Source organism: Anomaloglossus baeobatrachus, chromosome 5 (assembly GCF_048569485.1).
Source record: "Anomaloglossus baeobatrachus isolate aAnoBae1 chromosome 5, aAnoBae1.hap1, whole genome shotgun sequence".
Classification (NCBI taxonomy): domain Eukaryota; kingdom Metazoa; phylum Chordata; class Amphibia; order Anura; family Aromobatidae; genus Anomaloglossus; species Anomaloglossus baeobatrachus.
This window is the reverse complement of record NC_134357.1, coordinates 153,319,928-153,343,192: the sequence shown is the minus strand read 5'-3', so window position 1 is coordinate 153,343,192 and position 23,265 is coordinate 153,319,928. Positions and strand designations below refer to the sequence as shown.

Genomic DNA, 23,265 nt, shown 5'->3' with positions numbered 1-23,265 from the left:
TTAAGAAGCAAAAGATCTAAAAACCTGTAGAATGCATGTTTCTGAGTAAAGTAAGAGATGTGTACATATGGTACTACTATTTAACTATTCTGCACCTAAATAATGGAGAATTGCTTACTTGGAGAATATTTACCTTTTCTCATAGATTGCTACAATTTATTCTCTCCTTTTTGCTTCCAATTTACATACACCGCACCAGGCAACAAACACACACACACACATACATACATACATACATACATACATACATACACACACACACACACACACACACACACACACACACACACACTGCATCTGACACTATATATATATATATAAATATATATATAATATATATATAATATATATATATATATATATATACTAGAAGGTGGCCCGATTCTACGCATCGGGTATTCTAGAATTTACGTATTGTGTAGTTCATGTATGATTTTTGTTATATAGATATAGATGTTGTGTGTAGTTACCAAGTGTTTGTGTAGGGCGCTGTACATGTTCTGGGTGTTGTCTGGGTGTGATGGGGGGTGAGAGCGGTGTTGTTCGTGTGTTGCGTTGTTTGTGGAGCGCTGTGTGTCTGTAGCGTTGTGTGTGTGTTGCGCAGTTTGTGTGTTTTGGGGGGAGGTATGTTTTATGCAATGTGCGTGTTGTGCGGTATGTGCGTATATTTGTGTGTGCAGCGTTGTCTGTGTGTGTGGGTGTCTGTGTAGGGCAGTTGTGTGTGTGTGTGTGTGTGTGTGTGTGTGTTGTGGTGTGTTGTGCAGTGCGCGTGTGTGTGTGTGTTGGGGGGAGGTGTGCACTCCCCATCGTGCTCCATCCCCCATGCAGCGCACTCCCCATCGTGCTCCATCCCGTATGCTGCGCACCCCCCATCGTGCTCCATCTCCCATCCTGCGCACTCCCAAATGTGCTCCATCCGCCATGCTGCGCACTCCCAAACGTGCTCCATCCGCCATGCAGCGCACTCCCCATCGTGCTCCATCCGCCATGCAGCGCACTCCCCATCGTGCTCCATCCCCCATGCTGCGCACTCCCCATCGTGCTCCATCTCCCATGCTGCGCACTCCCCATCGTGCTCCATCCGCCATGCTGCGCACTCCCCATCGTGCTCCATCCGCCATGCTGCGCACTCCCAAACGTGCTCTATCCCCTATGCTGCGCACCCCCCATCGTGCTCCATCTCCCATCCTGCGCACTCCCAAACGTGCTCCATCCGCCATGCTGCGCACTCCCAAACGTGCTCCATCCGCCATGCTGCGCACTCCCAAACGTGCTCCATCCGCCATGCTGCGCACTCCCAAACGTGGTCCATCCGCCATACTCCGCACTCCCCATCGTGCTGCATCCTCCATGCTGCGCACTCCCAAAGTACTCCATCCGCCATACTCCGCACTCCCCATCGTGCTGCATCCCCCATGCTGCGCACTCCCAAACGTGCTCCATCCGCCATGCTGCGCATTTCCAAACGTGCTCCATCCGCCATGCTGCGCACTCCCAAACGTGCTCCATCCGCCATGCTGCGCACTCCCAAACGTGCTCCATCCGCCATGCTGCGCACTCCCAAACGTGCTCCATCCGCCATGCTGCGCACTCCCAAACGTGCTCCATCCGCCATGCTGCGCACTCCCAAACGTGCTCCATCCGCCATGCTGCGCACTCCCAAACGTGCTCCATCCGCCATGCTGCGCACTCCCAAACGTGCTCCATCCGCCATGCTGCGCACTCCCAAACGTGCTCCATCCGCCATGCTGCGCACTCCCAAACGTGCTCCATCCGCCATGCTGCGCACTCCCAAACGTGCTCCATCCGCCATGCTGCGCACTCCCAAACGTGCTCCATCCGCCATGCTGCGCACTCCCAAACGTGCTCCATCCGCCATGCTGCGCACTCCCCATCGTGCTCCATCCGCCATGCTGCGCACTCCCCATCGTGCTCCATCCGCCATGCTGCGCACTCCCCATCGTGCTCCATCCCCCATGCAGCGCACTCCCCATCGTGCTCCATCCGCCATGCTGCGCACTCCCCATCGTGCTCGCACTCCCAAACGTGCTCCATCCGCCATGCTGCGCACTCCCCATCGTGCTCCATCCGCCATGCTGCGCACTCCCCATCGTGCTCCATCCGCCATGCTGCGCACTCCCAAACGTGGTCCATCCGCCATGCTGCGCACTCCCAAACGTGGTCCATCCGCCATGCTGCGCACTCCCAAACGTGCTGCATCCTCCATGCTGCGCACTCCCCATCGTGCTGCATCCCCCATGCTGCGCACTCCCAAACGTGCTCCATCCGCCATGCTGCACATTTCCAAACGTGCTCCATCCGCCATGCTGCGCACTCCCAAACGTGCTCCATCCGCCATGCTGCGCACTCCCAAACGTGCTCCATCCGCCATGCTGCGCACTCCCAAACGTGCTCCATCCGCCATGCTGCGCACTCCCAAACGTGCTCCATCCGCCATGCTGCGCACTCCCAAACGTGCTCCATCCGCCATGCTGCGCACTCCCAAACGTGCTCCATCCGCCATGCTGCGCACTCCCAAACGTGCTCCATCCGCCATGCTGCGCACTCCCAAACGTGCTCCATCCGCCATGCTGCGCACTCCCAAACGTGCTCCATCCGCCATGCTGCGCACTCCCAAACGTGCTCCATCCGCCATGCTGCGCACTCCCAAACGTGCTCCATCCGCCATGCTGCGCACTCCCAAGCGTGCTCCATCCGCCATGCTGCGCCAGCATCAGCCTCTCTGTCTCCAGCATCAGCCTCTCTGTCTCCAGCATCAGCCTCTCTGTCTCCAGCATCAGCCTCTCTGTCTCCAGCATCAGCCTCTCTGTCTCCAGCATCAGCCTCTCTGTCTCCAGCATCAGCCTCTCTGTCTCCAGCATCAGCCTCTCTGTCTCCAGCATCAGCCTCTCTGTCTCCAGCATCAGCCTCTCTGTCTCCAGCATCAGCCTCTCTGTCTCCAGCATCAGCCTCTCTGTCTCCAGCATCAGCCTCTCTGTCTCCAGCATCAGCCTCTCTGTCTCCAGCATCAGCCTCTCTGTCTCCAGCATCAGCCTCTCTGTCTCCAGCATCAGCCTCTCTGTCTCCAGCATCAGCCTCTCTGTCTCCAGCATCAGCCTCTCTGTCTCCAGCATCAGCCTCTCTGTCCCCAGCATCAGCCTCTCTGTCCCCAGCATCAGCCTCTCTGTCCCCAGCATCAGCCTCTCTGTCCCCAGCATCAGCCTCTCTGTCCCCAGCATCAGCCTCTCTGTCCCCAGCATCAGCCTCTCTGTCCCCAGCATCAGCCTCTCTGTCCCCAGCATCAGCCTCTCTGTCCCCAGCATCAGCCTCTCTGTCCCCAGCATCAGCCTCTCTGTCCCCAGCATCAGCCTCTCTGTCCCCAGCATCAGCCTCTCTGTCCCCAGCATCAGCCTCTCTGTCCCCAGCATCAGCCTCTCTGTCCCCAGCATCAGCCTCTCTGTCCCCAGCATCAGCCTCTCTGTCCCCAGCATCAGCCTCTCTGTCCCCAGCATCAGCCTCTCTGTCCCCAGCATCAGCCTCTCTGTCCCCAGCATCAGCCTCTCTGTCCCCAGCATCAGCCTCTCTGTCCCCAGCATCAGCCTCTCTGTCCCCAGCATCAGCCTCTCTGTCCCCAGCATCAGCCTCTCTGTCCCCAGCATCAGCCTCTCTGTCCCCAGCATCAGCCTCTCTGTCCCCAGCATCAGCCTCTCTGTCCCCAGCATCAGCCTCTCTGTCCCCAGCATCAGCCTCTCTGTCCCCAGCATCAGCCTCTCTGTCTCCAGCATCAGCCTCTCTGTCTCCAGCATCAGCCTCTCTGTCTCCAGCATCAGCCTCTCTGTCTCCAGCATCAGCCTCTCTGTCTCCAGCATCAGCCTCTCTGTCTCCAGCATCAGCCTCTCTGTCTCCAGCATCAGCCTCTCTGTCTCCAGCATCAGCCTCTCTGTCTCCAGCATCAGCCTCTCTGTCCCCAGCATCAGCCTCCCCATCCCAGCCTTCACCAGGATCAGCCTCTGTCCTCTCAGCCTCCTCCAGCACGCCGTGCTCCTCTGCCGACACTCACAGATCCGATCGCATACACTCACACACACCCACCCGATCGCATACACTCACACCCACCCGATCGCATACACTCACACACACCCGATCGCATACACTCACACACACCCGATCGCATACACTCACACACACCCGATCGCATACACTCACACACACCCACACACCCCCACCCGATCGCATACACTCACACACAAAGACACACACACTGACGATATTGCACATACGCGCTGATACTCACAACATCCGGGGATATCACATGCTTCTGGCCATGTGATCCCCCGGCTGGTCCTGGAAGCTCACAACAGCACAGTATCGCCGCCGAGAAGCAAGCGATATCCTAGGATGTTGTGAGTATGTGGATGCGATTTGATGTGTGATCTGATGTGTGTGTGTGTGTGTGTGCTGTTATGTGTGTATGTTCCGCAGCTGCAGGACCTTGATGTGAGGTGTGTGTGAGGTGTGTGTGAGAGTGAGTGTGAGCCGGTGTACACTGGTAACTATGATACACATCGGGTAACTAAGGGACCTAAGGGAGCTTTCACGGCCTCCGTCAAGATCCCAGCATCGCAAGGTTATGTCTGGCGCTGCCGGGATCCTGACGGAGCCGGTGTAGAAGCAAGCGATATCCCAGCATGTTGTGATGTGTGAGGTGTGTGTGAGAGTGAGTGTGATCTGATGTGTGTGTGTGTACGCACCTGGGAATCGGAGCTCCGTGTCAGTTGGGCCAGAGCGAGCGTGCATTGCGTGAGGGGGGCGGGGCCTGCAGAGAGCCGGGGCGAGAGGCCAATCCGTGTGGGGGGGCGGGGCCATGGCGAGCCCAGCGGCCAATCAGCTTTGTGTCATGGTAAGGACACAATTTCGGAGCATGACAGACAGACAGAATAAGGCAATTATATATAATGTGTGTGTGTGTGTGTATATATATATATATATATATATATATATATATATATATATATATATATATATATATATATATATATATATATATATTACACACTGCATCTGACACACACACACTGCATCTGACACTATATATACACACACACACACACACACACACACACACACACACACACACACACACACACACACACACACACACACACACACACACACACACACACACTGCATCCGACACAATCACACACACACTGCATCTGACATTACATACTAAATCACTTTTTGGAGGTTTTCAACTGACTCTTCAACTTTTTAAAAAGGGACAACATTTTTGCACAAACGTTCTTTCCCCCAGAAAGAATGTGTCTGCAATTTTTGCACAAATTTTGTAACATTGGAACATTATTTATTTTTGCTCTAAAAAGTTGCAAGAAACAAAATTTAAAAGGGCATTTTTTTTATTTTGCACAAATTCATGAGCCATGTGCACCTTTTTGAATATCTTCACAGGAAAAGGCAACATCACTAGAAAAAAAAAAAAAAAAAAAACGCAAATGGGGTCCATGATCTCTAAACTGAACTGTAGACTTTGAACCCACACATGCCTATAAACCTCCTCAGATGACCAGTGTCCTAATAGACCGATAAGATAAGTGTAACAAAGTATCCTTTATCTCCACCATAATTCAGCAGAGAATTCAAACAACTCTGAAGAAAGTCTCCTCCGATAGTCTTATTATAGGTCATGTACACGTCTGCAGTCAAATCTGGGTTTGTGTCCGATGTATATAAAGTGAAATATAAAGCTACTTTGCAAATGGTGTTTATTCTGTCTACTATGCACACCTATGTGCCTCCAAGTTACATTACAAGGAGGCCCTGTAAGGTCATTCTGTCTCCAGTCTGTCCAATAATTCTCACTAACGTATTTTAGCAAGAAGTGGATTACAGATGGAAAGCAATAGGAACGTAGGAGCAGACTGTGTCCTGGGCAGGGCTGTGGAGTCGGTAAGCCAAACCTCCGACTCCTCAATTTCCCCGAGTACGACTCCTTCATACTTGACTCATGTTTGTGATAAATTTACTGTATAAGGCCCCCTTCACACGTCCGTGATACACGTGCGTGTTTGGTCCGTTTCCGTATATACCGGAGACACGGCCAAACGTGCACCAATGTTAATCTATGATTGTGGTCACACGTCCGTTATTTCATTATGTCCGTGTGTGCGTGTCCGTGATCCGTATGTGTTTGCGTTTGGCACGGATGCATGTCCGTTATCTGCACGGAGCACGCACACGTGGACACAATGAAAGTCTATGGGTATGTGCACACACGTTAGTAAACACGTATGCATATACCTATAGTCCGTGTCCGTTTGGTGTTTTTATTTCTAGTGATGTCGGCTATTCTTTCTATTTCTGTGTATGTCCGTCAATCTCCCTGAGTCCGTCGGTCAGTCTCTCTGTCGGTCTCTCTGTCTGTCTGTCCCTCTCTCACAGTCTGTCGGTCAGTTTCCCCCCCTCTCTCATACTTACCGTTCCCCGATCTCCGGCGCAGCGCTGCACGGCATTCACACTGCTGCGGCGGCTTTTACTATTTTGAAAAAGCCGGCCGCCCATTAAACAATCTCGTATTCCCTGCTTTCCCCGCCCACCGGCGCCTATGATTGGTTACAGTGAGACACGCCCCCACGCTGAGTGACAGGTGTCACACTGCACCCAATCACAGCAGCCGGTGGGCGTGTCTATACTGTGCAGTAAAATAAATAAATAAATAATTAAAAAAAAACGGCGTGCGGTCCCCCCCAATTTTAATGCCAGCCAGATAAAGCCATACGGCTGAAGGCTGGTATTCTCAGGATGGGGAGCTCCACGTTATGGGGAGCCCCCCACCCTAACAATATCAGTCAGCAGCCGCCCAGAATTGCCGCATACATTATATGCGACAGTTCTGGGACAGTACCCGGCTCTTCCCGATTTGCCCTGGTGCCGTTGGCAAATCGGGGTAATAAGGAGTTATTGGCAGCCCATAGCTGCCAATAAGTCCTAGATTAATCATGTCAGGCGTCTATGAGACACCCTCCATGATTAATCTGTAAGTTACAGTAAATAAACACACACACACCAGAAAAAATCCTTTATTAGAAATAAAAACACACACACATTCCCTGGTTCACCACTTTAATCATCCCCGAAAAAGCCCTCCATGTCCGGCGTCCTCCAGGATGCTCCAGCGTCGCATCCAGCGCTGCTGCATGGAGGTGACAGGAGCTGCAGAAGACACCACCGCTCCGGTCACCTCCACGCAGCTAATGAAGACAGCCGCGCGATCAGCTGAGCTGTCACAGAGGTTACCCGCTGTATCCAGTGACAGCGGGTAACCTCTGTGACAGCTCAGCTGATCGCGCGGCTGTCTTCATTAGCTGCGTGGAGGTGACCGGAGCGGTGGTGTCTTCTGCAGCTCCTGTCACCTCCATGCAGCAGCGCTGGATGCGACGCTGGAGCATCCTGGAGGACGCCGGACATGGAGGGCTTTTTCGGGGATGATTAAAGTGGTGAACCAGGGAATGTGTGTGTGTTTTTATTTCTAATAAAGGATTTTTTCTGGTGTGTGTGTGTTTATTTACTGTAACTTACAGATTAATCATGGAGGGTGTCTCATAGACGCCTGACATGATTAATCTAGGACTTATTGGCAGCTATGGGCTGCCAATAACTCCTTATTACCCCGATTTGCCAACGGCACCAGGGCAAATCGGGAAGAGCCGGGTACTGTCCCAGAACTGTCGCATATAATGTATGCGGCAATTCTGGGCGGCTGCTGACTGATATTGTTAGGGTGGGGGGCTCCCCATAACGTGGAGCTCCCCATCCTGAGAATACCAGCCTTCAGCCGTATGGCTTTATCTGGCTGGCATTAAAATTGGGGGGGACCGCACGCCGTTTTTTTTTAATTTATTTATTTATTTTACTGCACAGTATAGACACGCCCACCGGCTGCTGTGATTGGGTGCAGTGTGACACCTGTCACTCAGCGTGGGGGCGTGTCTCACTGTAACCAATCATAGGCGCCGGTGGGCGGGGAAAGCAGGGAATAGGAGATTGTTTAATGAGCGGCCGGCTTTTTCAAAATAGTAAAAGCCGCCGCAGCAGTGTGAATGCCGTGCAGAGCCGGTGATCGGGGATCGGTGAGTATGAGAGAGGGGGGGACACTTCAGTCACTCGGGGGATTAGCGGTCACCGGTGAATCCTTCACAGGTGACCGCTAATCAGTACTCGACACAGACAGAGCCGCGGTATGAGGATGAAGTCGGGTGAAGTTCACCCGAGTTCATTCTCATCGCGCAACTCTGTCTGCTGTCAGCCGACATTTATAAACGACATTGTGCATCACACACACGGACATTACACACGGACATTACACGTACACATACACGTTAATTCCACACGCACACACGGACGTTCTGCACACAAACACGGCTAGCATACGCAATTCACACAGGTGCCACACGGACCATAAAAACGGACACAAAAACGGGACACGGACCCGAAAAACGGCCCATAACACACGTGCGTGTTTTTCACGGACGTGTGAAGGGGGCCTAAAATGGTAACATCACTACATATTTTATGTGGCTGAAGTGCAGCACAGATTCATCTCAACTAAAAGCCAAGATTCTTTGATCAGGAATAGAACAGACATATATTCTATAAATCATAACTTTCCCAAATTCTTATGAAAAAATATTCATCACATACTGCATTGAACCGCTGTACCCAATTTATTATATACAGTTGAAACCAGATGTTTACACACTATCTAAATAGACACATCTGCAGGTTTTTTTCACTATCTGATGTGAAATCAGAATAAACCTTTCTCATTTTAGGTCAATTAGGTACCAAAATTATTTATATTTGCCAAATGCCAGAATAAAGGTCCAGTCACACTAAACAACTTACCAGCGATCCCAACAACCATAGGGATCGCTGGTAAGTTGCTAGGAGGTTGCTGGTGAGATGTCACACTGCGACGCTCCAGCGATCCCACCAGCAACCTGACCTGGCAGGGATCGCTGGAGCGTGGCTACACAAGTTGCTGGTGAGCTCACCAGCAACCAGTGACCAGCCCCCAGCGCCGCGTGGAAGATGCTGCGCTTGGTAACTAAGGTAAATATCGGGTAACCAACCCGATATTTACCTTGGTTACCAGCTCACGCAGCTACACGTGCAGAGAGCAGGGAGCAGCGCACACTGAGCGCTGGCTCCCTGCTCTCCTAGTACAGCACACATCGGGTTAATTACCCGATGTATGCTGCAGCTACATGAGCAGGGAGCAGCGCACACCGCTTAGCGCTGGCTCCCTGCTCTCCTAGCTACAGCACACATGGGGTTAATTACCCGATGTGTACTGCAGCTACATGTGCACAGAGCAGGGAGCAGCGCACACTGCTTAGCGCTGGCTCCTTGCTCTCCTAGTTACAGCACACATCGGGTTAATTAACCCGATGTGTCCTGCAGCTACATGTGCACAGAGCAGGAGCCGGCACTGACAGTGAGAGCGGCGGAGGCTGGTAACGAAGGTAAATATCGGGTAACCAAGGACAGGGCTTCTTGGTTACCCGATGTTTACTGTGGTTACCAGCCTCCGCAGAAGCCGGCTCCTGCTGCCTGCACATTTAGTTGTTGCTGTCTCGCTGTCACACACAGCGATCTGTGCTTCACAGCGGGACAGCAACAATTAAAAAATGGCCCAGGACATTCAGCAACAACCAACGACCTCACAGCAGGGGCCAGGTTGTTGCTGGATGTCACACACAGCAACATCGCTAGCAACGTCACAAAAGTTGTTCGTTAGCAGCGATGTTGCTAGCGATGTTGCTTAGTGTGACGGGGCCTTAAGGAGAGACAGAATATTTTAAGGCTTTTTTTTTCTAATTTCAATGTCAAAAGTTAACATACACTGAGTACTAAGCCTAAACATGGGACAGCCCATATGATGATGCCATGTGTTTGGAAGATTCTTAATTAGAGAGACACCTGTGGATGTATTTAATGCACACCTGACACACACTGCTTCATTGTGTAGAATCATGGGAAAGTCAAAAGAAATCAGCCAAGATCTCAGGAAGAGAATTGTGGACTTGCACAAGACTGGTTCATCCTTGCATGCAGATACTTGAAGGTGCCTCGTTTATTTGTACAAACAAATATACGCAAGTAGAAACAAGATGGAAATGTCCAGCCATCATACCCCTCAGGAAGGAGACAGACAGGTTTTGTGTACCAGAGATAAATGTGCTTTGGTCAGACATGTGCATATCAACCCAAGAACAAAAGTAAAAGACCTTGTGAAGATGCTGGCAGAAGCTGGTAAGATTGTGTTATCCACAGTGAAACAAGTACTATATCAACATGACCTAAAAGGTCACTCTGCCAGTAAGAAGCCATTCCTCCAAAAGAAACGAAAAAAATGCCAGATTAATATTTGCAAATGCACAAAGAAACAAACACCTTAAGTTTTGGAGACCTGTCCTGTGGTCTGACAAAACTAAAATTGAACTGTTTGGTCATAATGACAATTGTTACGTTTGGACAAAAAAAGTTGAAGCCTAAGAACACCATGCCAACTGTGAAACACTGAGGTGGAAGCATGATGTTGTGGGGAAGTATTGATGTAGGAGGCACTGGTGCAGTTCACAAAATAGATGGCATCATGAGGAAAGAGGATTATGTGGCAATACTGAAGCCACATCTCAACACATCAGCCAGGAATTTAAAGCTTGGGCGGAAATGGGTCTTCCAAATAAACAATGACGCGAAGCATACTGCCAAACTGGTTACAAAGTAGCTTAACGATAACAAAATCAATGGAGTTTGAATTTGGAGTGGCCATCACAAAGCCCTGATCTCAATCCTATTGAAAATTTATGGGCAAAGCTGTAAAGGCCACTGTGAGCAAAGTGACCTACAAACATGGCTCAGTTACACCAGTTCTGTCAGGAGGAATGGGCCCAAATTCCTACCAACTATTGTAAGAAGCTTGTGGAAGGTTATCTAAAATGTTTCACCCAAGTCATACAGTGTAAGGGTAATGGTACCAAATAATAAAGTGGATGGACATTTTTGACTTTGCAGAAAGTAATAAAAATGCATTAAAACAGTCTTTCTCTCATTATTCTGACATTTAGAAAATATAAACAATTTTGGCTCCTAACTGACCTAAAATGGGAAAGGTTTATTCTGATTTCATGTCAGATAGTGAGAAAAACCTGCAGATGTGTCTTTATAGATAGTGGATGGAAACTTCTGATTTCAACTGTATTTTAGGAGTCTATATCGACTCCAACTCCACCCAAATGGACACTCCAACTCCACAGCCCTGGTCCCGGGGCACAATCTTCTCAATGGGTGCTGTAGACAAAAAAAAAAAAAAGATTTAAAATGATTTGCAGAAATTTTCATTTTAAGATGTGTGCTATTACCAGGTAGTAATACGAGGAGCTGCTAAGTCTTTGGCTTTACCCAGAAAGAAACAAGAGGATGATGAAACTTTACATTTATTCCACATACTCTGCACTGATGTCAACACACTTCTTACATCAGTATTCCAAGTTCTGTAAACCTAGCAAAAAGGATTACGGTTGTGCTTCAAAACAGGCATCCGTAGAAGCCATGGCATTAGAAATGGTGTGAAATGTGGTACCCTTGAGGTGTTTCTTCTGGTCTGAAAACAGATTATAGTCGGAGGGAGCTAGATCTGATGAATAAGGTGGGTGGTCAACCAGCTAAATGTCAAGCTATTATTATTGTTATTATTATATTTATTTTTATAGCGCCATTTATTCCATGGTGCTTTACAGTGAAAGAGGGTATACATACAACAATCATTAACAGTATATAACAGACTGGTATAGGAGGAGAGAGGACCCTGCCCACGAGGGCTCAGTCTATAGCTCTGCCAGTTTTGCGGTGGTCACTTCTGCAGTGTGAGTGGAGGCATTGTCTTGCAGGAACAAGATTCCTTTGGACAGCTTGCTGCGTTTTTTGGCCTTCAGAACTGCCTTTAGTTGGTCCAAAAGTTCAGTGTAATACCTTGCATTGATAATAGAACCCTTTTGAAGGTAGTTCACTATCCGCACGCCCTCCTTATCCCAGAACACAGGTGCCATCACCTTAGTGGCTGATTTTTTCACCCTGAACTTTTGGATGAGGAGAACGACTGGACCTCCACTCTTGACTACTCCTTGTTTTCAGGGTCATACAAAACAATCTCATCTAGGAAGTGACCAGTCGATCTAGGAAGTTCCGATCAGTCTGGAAACGCTGACAAATGGACCGGGAAGTTTTCACTCTCGTGCTTTTCTGATCTGTCGTCAAACATTTGTGGAGCCACTTTGCAGATAGCTTCCTCATGTTCAAATGTTCAAGGATAATGACACAAACACATTCACAGGAAATCTCCATGATGTCTGCTATTGTTTTGGCTGAAATTTGTCGATTCTCCACTATGAGGTTGTGCACAGCATCGACGATCTCCGGAACAACAACAACAACCACTCTCGGTCGTACAGGACGTTACTCATCATTGGTGCTGAAGTGGCCTGTTTTAAATTTGGCAACCCAGTTATTAACTGTGGAATATGAAGGGCATTGATCCCCCAATGTCTGCGACATATCACCATGAATATCCTTCGTGGACTTTCCTTGCAGAAGCAAGAATTTTATTACTCAAGCAACAAACACAAACATTTTGAAAACCTATATTAGATACACAAGGCTTTCATGTGATGTAACATTTGTTACCATAGAAACAAAAAAATTACAAAGCCAAAGACTTATCAGCAGCCCCTCGTATTAACTGGTTCGCACATGACCCGCATAGACTGTTGGATGGTCATTGTGAACGGGTAAGGTAAATTGTAGCCTGTATATTTACGGTGCGTGTAAAAGTTTAGATCTGCATTACTCCATTTATAAGCTGGAGCGCTAGGATGATTGAACGGGTCAACCATGTCTATTACAGGCAGGAGTCTCATGTCTACACTTTATTTTCACAGATCCAGAAGGAACTGGATAAGGCTTTGGATGAAATGGCTCATCGACTGCTAAAGGCCAAAGATGGAATCAGCTTTGTGAAGACTCTCCCGCGCAATGGACTGAAGCAAGACAAAGTGATGGAGAAGTTGAAAGAATACTCTACTCTAGGTATAACGTCCAGGACATGAGACAGAATATTTGTATATAAAATGAGACTACGGTTGATCCAGATCAAATTTTGTGGTTTCAAGGATTTAAAGGGAATGTAATCAGGTTTTTGCTGTGCAATCTGAGCGCAGCATGATGTAGTTATAGAGACCCTGATGCAGCAATGTGTCACTTAATGGATTACTTGGGGCAGATTTGATAAATCCCTGATTGCTCTACTGTAGATGTAGTAGTGGTTAGTATGCTTCTGCTCCATAACCTGCCCATACCACTGATTGACCATTTCCTATGCACACTGTGCATTGTCAGCAAGCTGCCAATCAGTGTAAGGGGTGGGTTATACATATTAGCCTGACTGCCCTGCACATGAGACCTAGTCCTGTAGTGATAACCTTTAGCTGATAAAACATTGATTGTATTGAAATTACAGCTCCCAGCCTGATAAATGATCTATCTCAGGAATCGGGGTCTCTGCCCCTACATTTATGCTTTTTCTTAGATTAAATAGCAAAATTCTGCTGTGACAAATTCGTTTAAAGGGCCCAATATGTGAAAGCATCAGAGTTAATAATTTGCATTATAACAGCTTGCTCATACCTTGTATTTTTCATGAGCGCTTTAATGAAATTTAATGAATGAGATTTAAAAAAAAAAAAATGTAATTCTTACAGTACGTGAGTGAGCACTACTATGCCTGGGGGCTCGGTACTCGTAACTAGTGATGAGTGAGCACTACTATGCCTGGGGGCTCGGTACTCGTAACTAGTGATGAGCGAGCACTACTATGCCTGGGGGCTCGGTACTCGTAACTAGTGATGAGCGAGCACTACTATGCCTGGGGGCTCGGTACTCGTAACTAGTGATGAGCAAGCACTACTATGCCTGGGGGCTCGGTACTCGTAACTAGTGATGAGCGAGCACTACTATGCCTGGGGGCTCGGTACTCGTAACTAGTGATGAGCGAGCACTACTATGCCTGGGGGCTCGGTACTCGTAACTAGTGATGAGCAAGCACTACTATGCCTGGGGGCTCGGCACTCGTAACTAGTGATGAGCGAGCACTACTATGCCCGGGGGCTCGGTACTCGTAACTAGTGATGAGCAAGCACTACTATGCCTGGGGGCTCGGTACTCGTAACTAGTGATGAGCGAGCACTACTATGCCTGGGGGCTCGGTACTCGTAACTAGTGATGAGCGAGCACTACTATGCCTGGGGGCTCGGTACTCGTAACTAGTGATGAGCGAGCACTACTATGCCCGGGGGCTCGGTACTCGTAACTAGTGATGAGCGAGCGCTACTATGCCTGGGGGCTCGGTACTCGTAACTAGTGATGAGCAAGCACTACTATGCCTGGGGGCTCGGTACTCGTAACTAGTGATGAGCAAGCACTACTATGCCTGGGGGCTCGGTACTCGTAACTAGTAATGAGCGAGCACTACTATGCCCGGGGGCTCGGCACTCGTAACTAGTGATGAGCGGGCACTACCATGCCCAGGGACTCTGTACTCATAACGAGCAGTTGGGGCTTTGATAGGCGCGACTCTAGTACAAGAGTATAATAAAAGTCGATGGGGAACTCAAGCATGTTTTGCGAGTACTGAGCAATGGTAGCTCGCTCATTAGCGTGCTTCTATTTTCCCCTCTCCCCAGGTGGTTTTTAGAAAAACACAGCTTGTCAATATATTGTTTTGCATTATTACTACAGTTTTAGTATCCCTATTTGAGATATTATAATTATATATATATATATTATAATTGGTAAGTGGCAAAAAAAAGTAACATTAATGCAGCTAATTTTGTCAACAGTTTTCTTGGTATAATCTAGTTTTTTGTTTTTTTTTCATGCAGGAGTAAAAAATGTAAAACTACATGTGAAAATTGTCTTGGCACACATGAAACAGCTATGTGGGATTGTATACATGCAGTTTTGCCATGATTGTGCCCTCTGTGAGGCCATGATGACACCACTAGATATTCAATGACATTCTAATAGCTGATGTGTAAACACACATGCCGAATGCTCATAAATAGGAAGAAGAGGGGCACTCGCCCTACGTAGTGACAAACAATCCTTTATTTCATTTGGACGAAAAGAACAGTGGGAAGCAAGGACAGCGGCTGCTGTTTCGCGCTTAGAATTTGGACGATAGGAACAGCTGAGTATGCGGGACGCAAGGACGACGGCTGACGCACTTAGAGTAGTGCTTCTACGGGTTCACTATGGTGGACCCGTAGAAGCACTACTCTTAAGAGTGAAACTGCAGCCGTCCTTGCTTCACGCATACTCCGCTGTTCCTTTCATCCAAATAAAATAAAGGATTGTCACTACCTAGGGTGAGCGCCCCTCTTCTAATTCCTATTAGTGAGCGATTGCTTCCTCGGACTTTTTGGTTGGCATCCCCTGTGATCATTCCTAGTTCTCTATCCCGGCTAGTTGCTTTAGGCTACTTTCCCACATCCGGCTTGAGCTCTGCGGCTCAATCCGGCTGTGAAGCCTATGCAACGGATGTGGTGAAAACACCGCATCCTTTGCATAAGTTTTTTACATGCGGCCGGTCTGGTTTTTGCCGCTTGCGGCATGCTACTGAGCATGCGCAGTGGCAAAAACCGCATGCGGCGGCCGGATGCGGTTTTTACCGCATCGCGCCGCATCCGGCATCCATAGGGATGCATTGGGAAAAGCGCCGCATCGGCCGGATGCGGCGCGATGCGGTTTTTTTTGCCAGAGCAAAAAACGTGCCAGGGAACGTTCCATCCGGCTGCCGCATCGGCTAAATCTGCCGCATGCGGCAAAAACCGGACCGAACGCAAGCCCATGCGGCACAATGCGGCACTAATTAAAGTCTATGCAGGAAAAACGCAACCGGCAGCAAAAAAAAAAAACGGTTGCGGTTTTCCTGCAAAGTGCCGGATTGTGCCGCATTGCAAAAGCTGGATGTGTGAAAGCAGCCTTAGCGGTTTGGCTTTTTTGTGGATCTCTGGTGCTGCACTCTCTGCTTTGTTGGGCAACACATTCCGAATGGATTGCATACTGATGACAATTCTGATCCAGAGGAAAAAAAAAAAAGTAGCTGATGATTTAGGTGCTTGTGTGAACTCTGCTAAGGCTATGTATACACGTTGCTTTTCTGCCGTGAAAAACGCAGCATTTTCCTATCCTAGGAACGTGAATAGTTCTTCCTTGCACGTTCGGATCTGTAGCAGGTCAATTCTTTCAGCGTTTTTACAGCGTTTTTCACCCTTGCAAATGAATTGGAGAAACGCATAAGAAAAGTATTTTACACAGTTTTTCTGCCAGCACATCCTGCTGTTATCTAGCTGCCGGTTAGCTTATTCTGACCATGGCTGCCTTCGGGCACTGCCGGGCGATGCAGCCGCCTTCATGTGGCCGCCCACTGCAATGGCCATCTGCCACACGAGTGGGCAGAGCTTTGGCACGGTGCCACTGTGCAGCCACCGCACCATCTGGCCATAGACAAAAGCTAGAAAGTACATGCAGAATAGTGCAGTGTGAGAGAAAGCGGGATTGTGCCATCCGGACATGGCGGTGTCTTGTAGCTGACAGAACATGTTATACAACGACACTTTCTAGTATTGGGAAGAAATCTGCAGTATATTTTATCACAGATACATTTGTGGACACTGTAATATTCTATAGTTGTATTTGTGACACTTTATAAAGTATATCTACTGTAATAGAGATGCTACTGATAATGGAGCTAAAAAGTGGCTCTAATGCATCTGATTGAAGGGCCCACTGGTCAGTTGGCACAAGGCATATTTTACCAGGGCATTCCTGCAGCTTTCTAGAGCTCGGGCCAAATGCCATATTTTAATGCATCATCTCCTACTTAATGCTGCACTGTGTGAGACTGGCACGCTGCTCAGTGGAATTGATGGAAATCTGTCACAGGTTTTTGCTATGTAATCTACGAGCAGTATGATATAGGGGCAGATACCCTGATTCCAGGGATAGAACACTTACTGAGCTGCTTACTCGTTTTATCTGCAGCAGATTTACCCATTCTCTGGATGCTGAACTGTTCATAACCTCGTCCCCACCACGGATTGGCAGCTTTCCGTGTATACTGTGCATTGGCAGAAAGCTGACAATCAGTGGTGGGGTTATGAACCGTTCAGGAGTATGGAGGACCACCTGGCAGCAGGTTTACTAGTCATTTAGCAATAATTTCCTGATAATTGCTTTTATCAAAACTACAAAAAACAGCCCTATAAGTGACACACAGCTGTAATCAGGATATCATCCCCTACATTAAGGCTATGTGCGCATGCTGCGTTTTTTTGACGCTGCGTTTTTGTGTGTTTTTGGCCGATAAAAACGCACTTGCGTCGAAAAAATGCGTCAAAAAACGCATGTGTTTTTACTGCGATTTGGTGCATTTTTGGCTGCGTTTTGCTGCGTTTTTGATCTCTGCGTTTTGCTGCGTTTTTCCAATGCATTGCATGGACGAAAAACGCAGGAAAGAATTGACATGTCCATTTTTTTTTTTTTTTTTTTTTTTTTTTTTTTCTTTTTCAAGCTCAAAAACGCAGCTTAAAAAAAAAAGTTGTGTGCGGACAGCAAAAATGAAAACTCATAGACTTTGCTGGGGAAGCAAAGTCATGCAGTTTTGAGGCCAAAAACGCACCCAAAAAATGCGCGAAAAATGCACTGTGCGCACATAGCCTTATGCTGCTCTCCGATTAGGAAGCAAAAAACCTGGTGACAGATTTCCATTAATTCCCCTGAGCAGCGCCCCAGTCTCACACAGTGCAGCACTAAATAGGAGATGATGCAGAACATAATGGCATTTGGCCTGAGCGCTAGAAAACTGCAGGCATGTAGTGATAAAATATGCCTCGTGCCAACTGACCAGCGGGCCCTTCATTCTAGATGTATTAGAGCCACTTCTTCCTTTTTAAAGGGATTGTCCAGTATAAATCTATACGTTTGCCGTCACTCTGATTTATTCACCAGTGTCTGAATCTGGAATGGCAGTGACGTGGCCTCGAGTATGCGATGTGTGTACCCACTACCAGCGTCGCTCAATGCAGACCTGTGGATTTAGATCAGACAGCCCCTTTACTACCTCCTTAGTGAGGGTCATGGCTGTTATATTGGGCATATGCTGTAATGTTGCAGTTTTACGCTTGCTGTGTGTTGTGCAGGACGTGTGATGACCGCTTCCATTTTCTGTTTCAGGAGAGGTATCGTGGGAAAAAGGCAAAGTGTCTGGAACGGTTTATAGTGGAGATGAGCGGCTTACCCAGCTTCTTGTGAAGGTAGATACGCACAAGTACAATGTGTGCTGTGCTTTTTGTTTCTTGTTTCTCCCTCCTCTTGTTACTAAAAGTAGTTGTTTCACAAACAAAGTATATTTTAATAAATTTGCATTGGATGAAAAGTTCCGCAATCGTGTCTTTATAGTCAACCTGTCAGCTGATGCCAAACCGTGAGCAACCTGTACCAGCCACTGTCTCTACCATCACAGCCATGTATACGTCATTCTGAAACTCTGCCACGTTTCAGAGGAAAATGCACCTCTAATAGCTGCTGGGGACCGAGCCGCACTATTGACTAGTCATACAGGCGGGTCCCAGCGACTCCCCCCTTCCCCCCCCCCCCCCCCCCCACACGATATGGTGGTTTGGATTAGACAAGTGGAATTTTAAATTTTAGTTATATATTAAAGGGAATCTGTCACCAGGTTTTTGCCACCTAATCTAAGAGCAGCATAATGTGGGGGCAGAGATCCTGATTCCAGTGGCGTATCACTTACTGGGCTGCTTAGTGTAATGTTCATAAAATCATTGATTAATCAGCAGTAGATTATCATTAGAGGACTACTTGGCATGCTGACAGGTAGTCCAGCATATTCATGAGCTCTGTATAACTGCTAGATCTGCATTAGAGAAAACATTGATTTTATCAAAATGACAGCAAGCAGCTCAGTAAGTGACACATCGCTGGAATCAGGGTCTCTCTCTACATTATGCTGCTCTCAGATGGGGGAGCAAAAACCTAGAGACTGCTTCCCTTTTAACTATTTTATGTGACATAACTCTCTGGTTTAACCTCTTCACAACTAGGACATATATATAGATTCTTGGCTGTGTCTGTCCCTTTAATGCAGGCTCGTCGTTATTCCCCGCACATGTCTGCTGATCCGATCACCAGACGTGCAGGTAACAGGTACGATCTAACTTGGTTCGCCAGGGATTTTGCTATTCCCTGCTGGCTTCGGCAGCTCTGACGCGATCATGATTTTTTCGTCTTTACAACATTGCATTTTAATGCAATAACAGGCGATGAAAACCTCACATCTCTTAAATAAATTGTATAATTAAAACAGTCAGCTCAAGGCTCAAAAAATAAGTGCAATATGGGGCAGAATGAATGGTGTCATTCAAAAGTACAACACGTCCCACAAAAAATAAGCCCTCATATTTCTATAAAAAGGTATAGCTCTTAGGCGGGCTTTACACATTGCGACATCACTAGCAATTGCTAGCGATGTCGAGCGTGATAGCACCCGCCCCCGTCGCACATGCGATATATGGTGATTGCTGCCGTAGCGAACATTATCGGTATGGCAGCTTCACGCGCACATACCTGGTCGGCGACGTCGCTGTGACTGCCGAACAATCCCTCCTTCAAGACGTAGGTGCGTCCGGCGTCACCGCGACGTCACTAGCCGGCCAATAGAAACGGAGGGGCGGAGATGAGCGGGACATAACATCCCGCCCACCTTCTCCCTTCCGCATTGTCGGTGGAGGCGGGTGAGGAGATGTTTGTCGTTCCTGCGGTGTCACACACAGCGATGTGTGGTGCTGCAGGAACGACAAACAACATCGTACGAGCAGCAGCAGCGATATGAAAAGGAGCGACATGTCACCGATCAACGATTTTTGACGTTTTTGCAATCAGTGATCATCGCTCCTAAGGTTTACAAGCTGCGATGTCGGAAACTACGTGTAAAGCCCGCCTTAGAAGAAATGGAGCTTAAAACGAAAACGGAAAATCGCCTGCCGGGAAGGAGTTAAAGGCATAAAAATTAAAAGTTTGGCAATTACAAAATTTTCATCAAACTTGTGATATTGTCACAAATACAAAAAATACCATCCTAAACTTGCCACTAACAGGAAGTACAATATGTCACGAGAAAAACAGTCTCTGATTCACCGGGATCCGCTGAACGTTCCAGAGGTATAACCTCATAAAGGGACACTGGTCAGAATTGTAAAATTTGGCCTGGTCATGAAGGTGAACACAAGAATGCCGCGGAGGCACCATCACATTTTTCTCAACGCTGGCAGGAAACTAGCCAGGTCTTTCACCGGGAAGGAACAACTTCGGGAAGGGCAGTCTCCAGTCAAGGAATCCACCTATGCCAAACATGGTATCCATCCACAGACAGCTGTTTCGGGGTATTTGCCCCTCATCAGTGTGGAGTAGGAAACTGGCTAGTGGGAGCAATGCCTAGTAGTAGACTACATAGGTAAGGATGGTTGACCTCGGGGAGATCAACATCCAACACCACGGAGACAGCATCACAGCTGTCTGTGGATGGACACCATGTTTGGTATAGGCAGTTTCCTTGACTGGAGACTGCCCTTCCCGTGGTTGTTCCTTCCCGGTGAAAGACCTGGCTAGTTTCCTGCCAGCGTTGAGAAACATGAAACATGTGATAGTGTCTCCGTAGCATTCTTGTTTTGCATATTTTCCCAGGGGGCCTTGTTCTAGTGTCACTGCGTTGAGAAATACGTGATGGTGTCTCTGCGGTGTTGGATGTTGATCTCCCCGAGGTCAATCATCCTTAGCTATGTATGAAGGGGAACACAGGCCGGGTGGGAAAAGGGGTCATGGTCCACTGACCACAGCTGATGACCATGAACATTCATCTGCTGATAATTGATCATTTTTATCATACCTCTCATCAGCTGACAATTGCATAAAATGCCCGACTAATTGGATTGTTAATGCAGGCATCCTTATCGGCAGCAATAACCGCGTGTAAATGGGATGGCCGACAATATACCTTCAGAACGTTTATTGGCTGTCCTTCTGTTCCGATACAGTTTGTATTTTCTCATGTGAACAGGCCAATAAAGGATAGGTGACTGATCTGTGTATGGGTGAGGGGCACTCGTTTATGGTCAGAAATACGCCGTTCTAGAGGTAGCTTTACCCTGTATAAAGGAACAGCCAGATGGTACGGGCACAGGGCAGGCCTGCATGGTGTCATGTCACTAACACCACTATGCACGTGGCACAACAGTTGTAAAATATCCAAACCTCTTACACTTTTGTTAGTTGATTACAAATCGCATATGACTTTACCATCGTTAATCCGAGAACGAATCACGTCTGACTCCTTGACCTATATATATATATATATATATATATATATATATATATATAATTTTTTTTTATATCAATAGTACCATTCTAAATTTGACTCTTCATGGACAAATGTTTTTGATCCCATATCTCGTCTAGGACTTTCTTAAGCCCGCTTTACACGGTACAATATATCTTATGATGTGTCGGCGGGGTCACGTCGTAAGTGACGCACATCCGGCATCGTAAGGTACATTGTAGCTTACTGTTACTGTGACTACTACGTGCGATTGAACGTTAAAACGTTCATCGCATACACGTCGTTGAATCCTGACGAATTGCATGTCGGGTTGTTCAATGTTCCCGAGGCAGCACACATCGCAGTGTGTGACACCCCAGGAACATTGAACAGATCTTACCTGCGTCCCGCGGCTCCAGCCGGCAATGCGGAAAGAATGAGGTGGGCGGGATGTTTACCTCCCGCTCATCTCCGCCCCTCCGCTTCTATTGGCCGGCTGCCGCGTGACGTCGATGTGACGGCGAACGTCCCTACCACTCCAGGAAGTGTATGTTCGCCGCCCACATAGAGGTCGTATGGACGGGTAAGTACGTGTGACGGGGTTAATCGTTTGTGCGGCACGTTCAACAAATTGAATGTGCCACACATACGATGGGGGCGTTGCAAATCGCATACGATATCGTATGCCAAATTGCAACGTGTAAAACAGGCTTTAGGCCCAACCTGTAGCCATAACTTTACTCCAGAAACCCATCTGAGTGACATAACCTTGTTGTAGGAGGCAGGCTTACAAAACATATCAAAAATAGGCAAAATGCAACATGTAAAGATGAAAATATTTGTTTGCTGTTGCTCTTTACCCTTTCTTATGGCAAATACGACCAGTAATATCAATGTATGGAAGCTGCAACGAAAATGTATTAAATGAATGGAGGAGTATATAATACATGGCTATTCAGTAACCGGCGTTCTGAGCATGGACATTGTTTTCCTATAGTCTGAGGACGGCCTGTTTTTTAAAAGTCAATTTCCTATTCTACTAATGTAGTATTAACAATTATGATCATATTGCACTCTCACATATATATGCCATTTTGATTGATCAGAGGGTCCCCCATTGCGCATTCTGCACCCCTTGTATTCATATTTGTATAATACATGAATCTGATTTTTATCACACACAGTGAGGGGTGCAGCTGATGACTTCTTCTTCATGCCCTGCTTCCTTAATGGTTTGTGACATGGTTTATCCACAAAGTTGGATTCTCATAAATGAAACCTTTTCTGTACTTTGTGCAGGTATATGGAGAATTTGCATGGAGCAACCCTCTACATCCTGATGTTTTCCCTGGTGTGCGTAAAATGGAAGCAGAAATAGTCAGAATGGCCTGTAACCTTTTCAATGGTGGCCCCGAGACCTGTGGAGCCGTAAGTAAAGTATTTTGTATTTTCTCATGAATATTGACCAGTCTCAGGCCTCGAAGAGGAAATAGTTTGACACTGATTATCCCTCAAGTACCTTGGTATATCCAAGAGGCGTGGACATCCAGCTTCCAAGATGGATTAAAATGTAAAGTCTTCATGAGACAGTGGTCTTCATACTTTGCCAAAAAGTGAGATAAAAACCCTCTGTAGAGACCAGTGTGATTCCAATGCAATACTTTTCTTAGTCCTGGTGTATGATAAGTAGCCTTATATATCATGCGTAATTACATGTTACCAAGCACCTGGGATAA

At 47.6% G+C, this 23,265-nt stretch overlaps 1 protein-coding gene across 1 annotated transcript in view; it reads left to right on the top strand.

Moving 5' to 3' along the window:
* SGPL1 (sphingosine-1-phosphate lyase 1) overlaps positions 1–23,265 on the top strand; it is an 87,265-nt gene that overhangs the window by 16,788 nt on the left and 47,212 nt on the right. Inside the window, exons 4-6 of the mRNA XM_075348976.1 lie at positions 13,020–13,167; positions 18,373–18,452; positions 22,829–22,957. Of these exons, the coding sequence (XP_075205091.1) occupies positions 13,020–13,167; positions 18,373–18,452; positions 22,829–22,957 (357 nt within the window). The remainder of the gene's footprint in view (positions 1–13,019; positions 13,168–18,372; positions 18,453–22,828; positions 22,958–23,265) is intronic.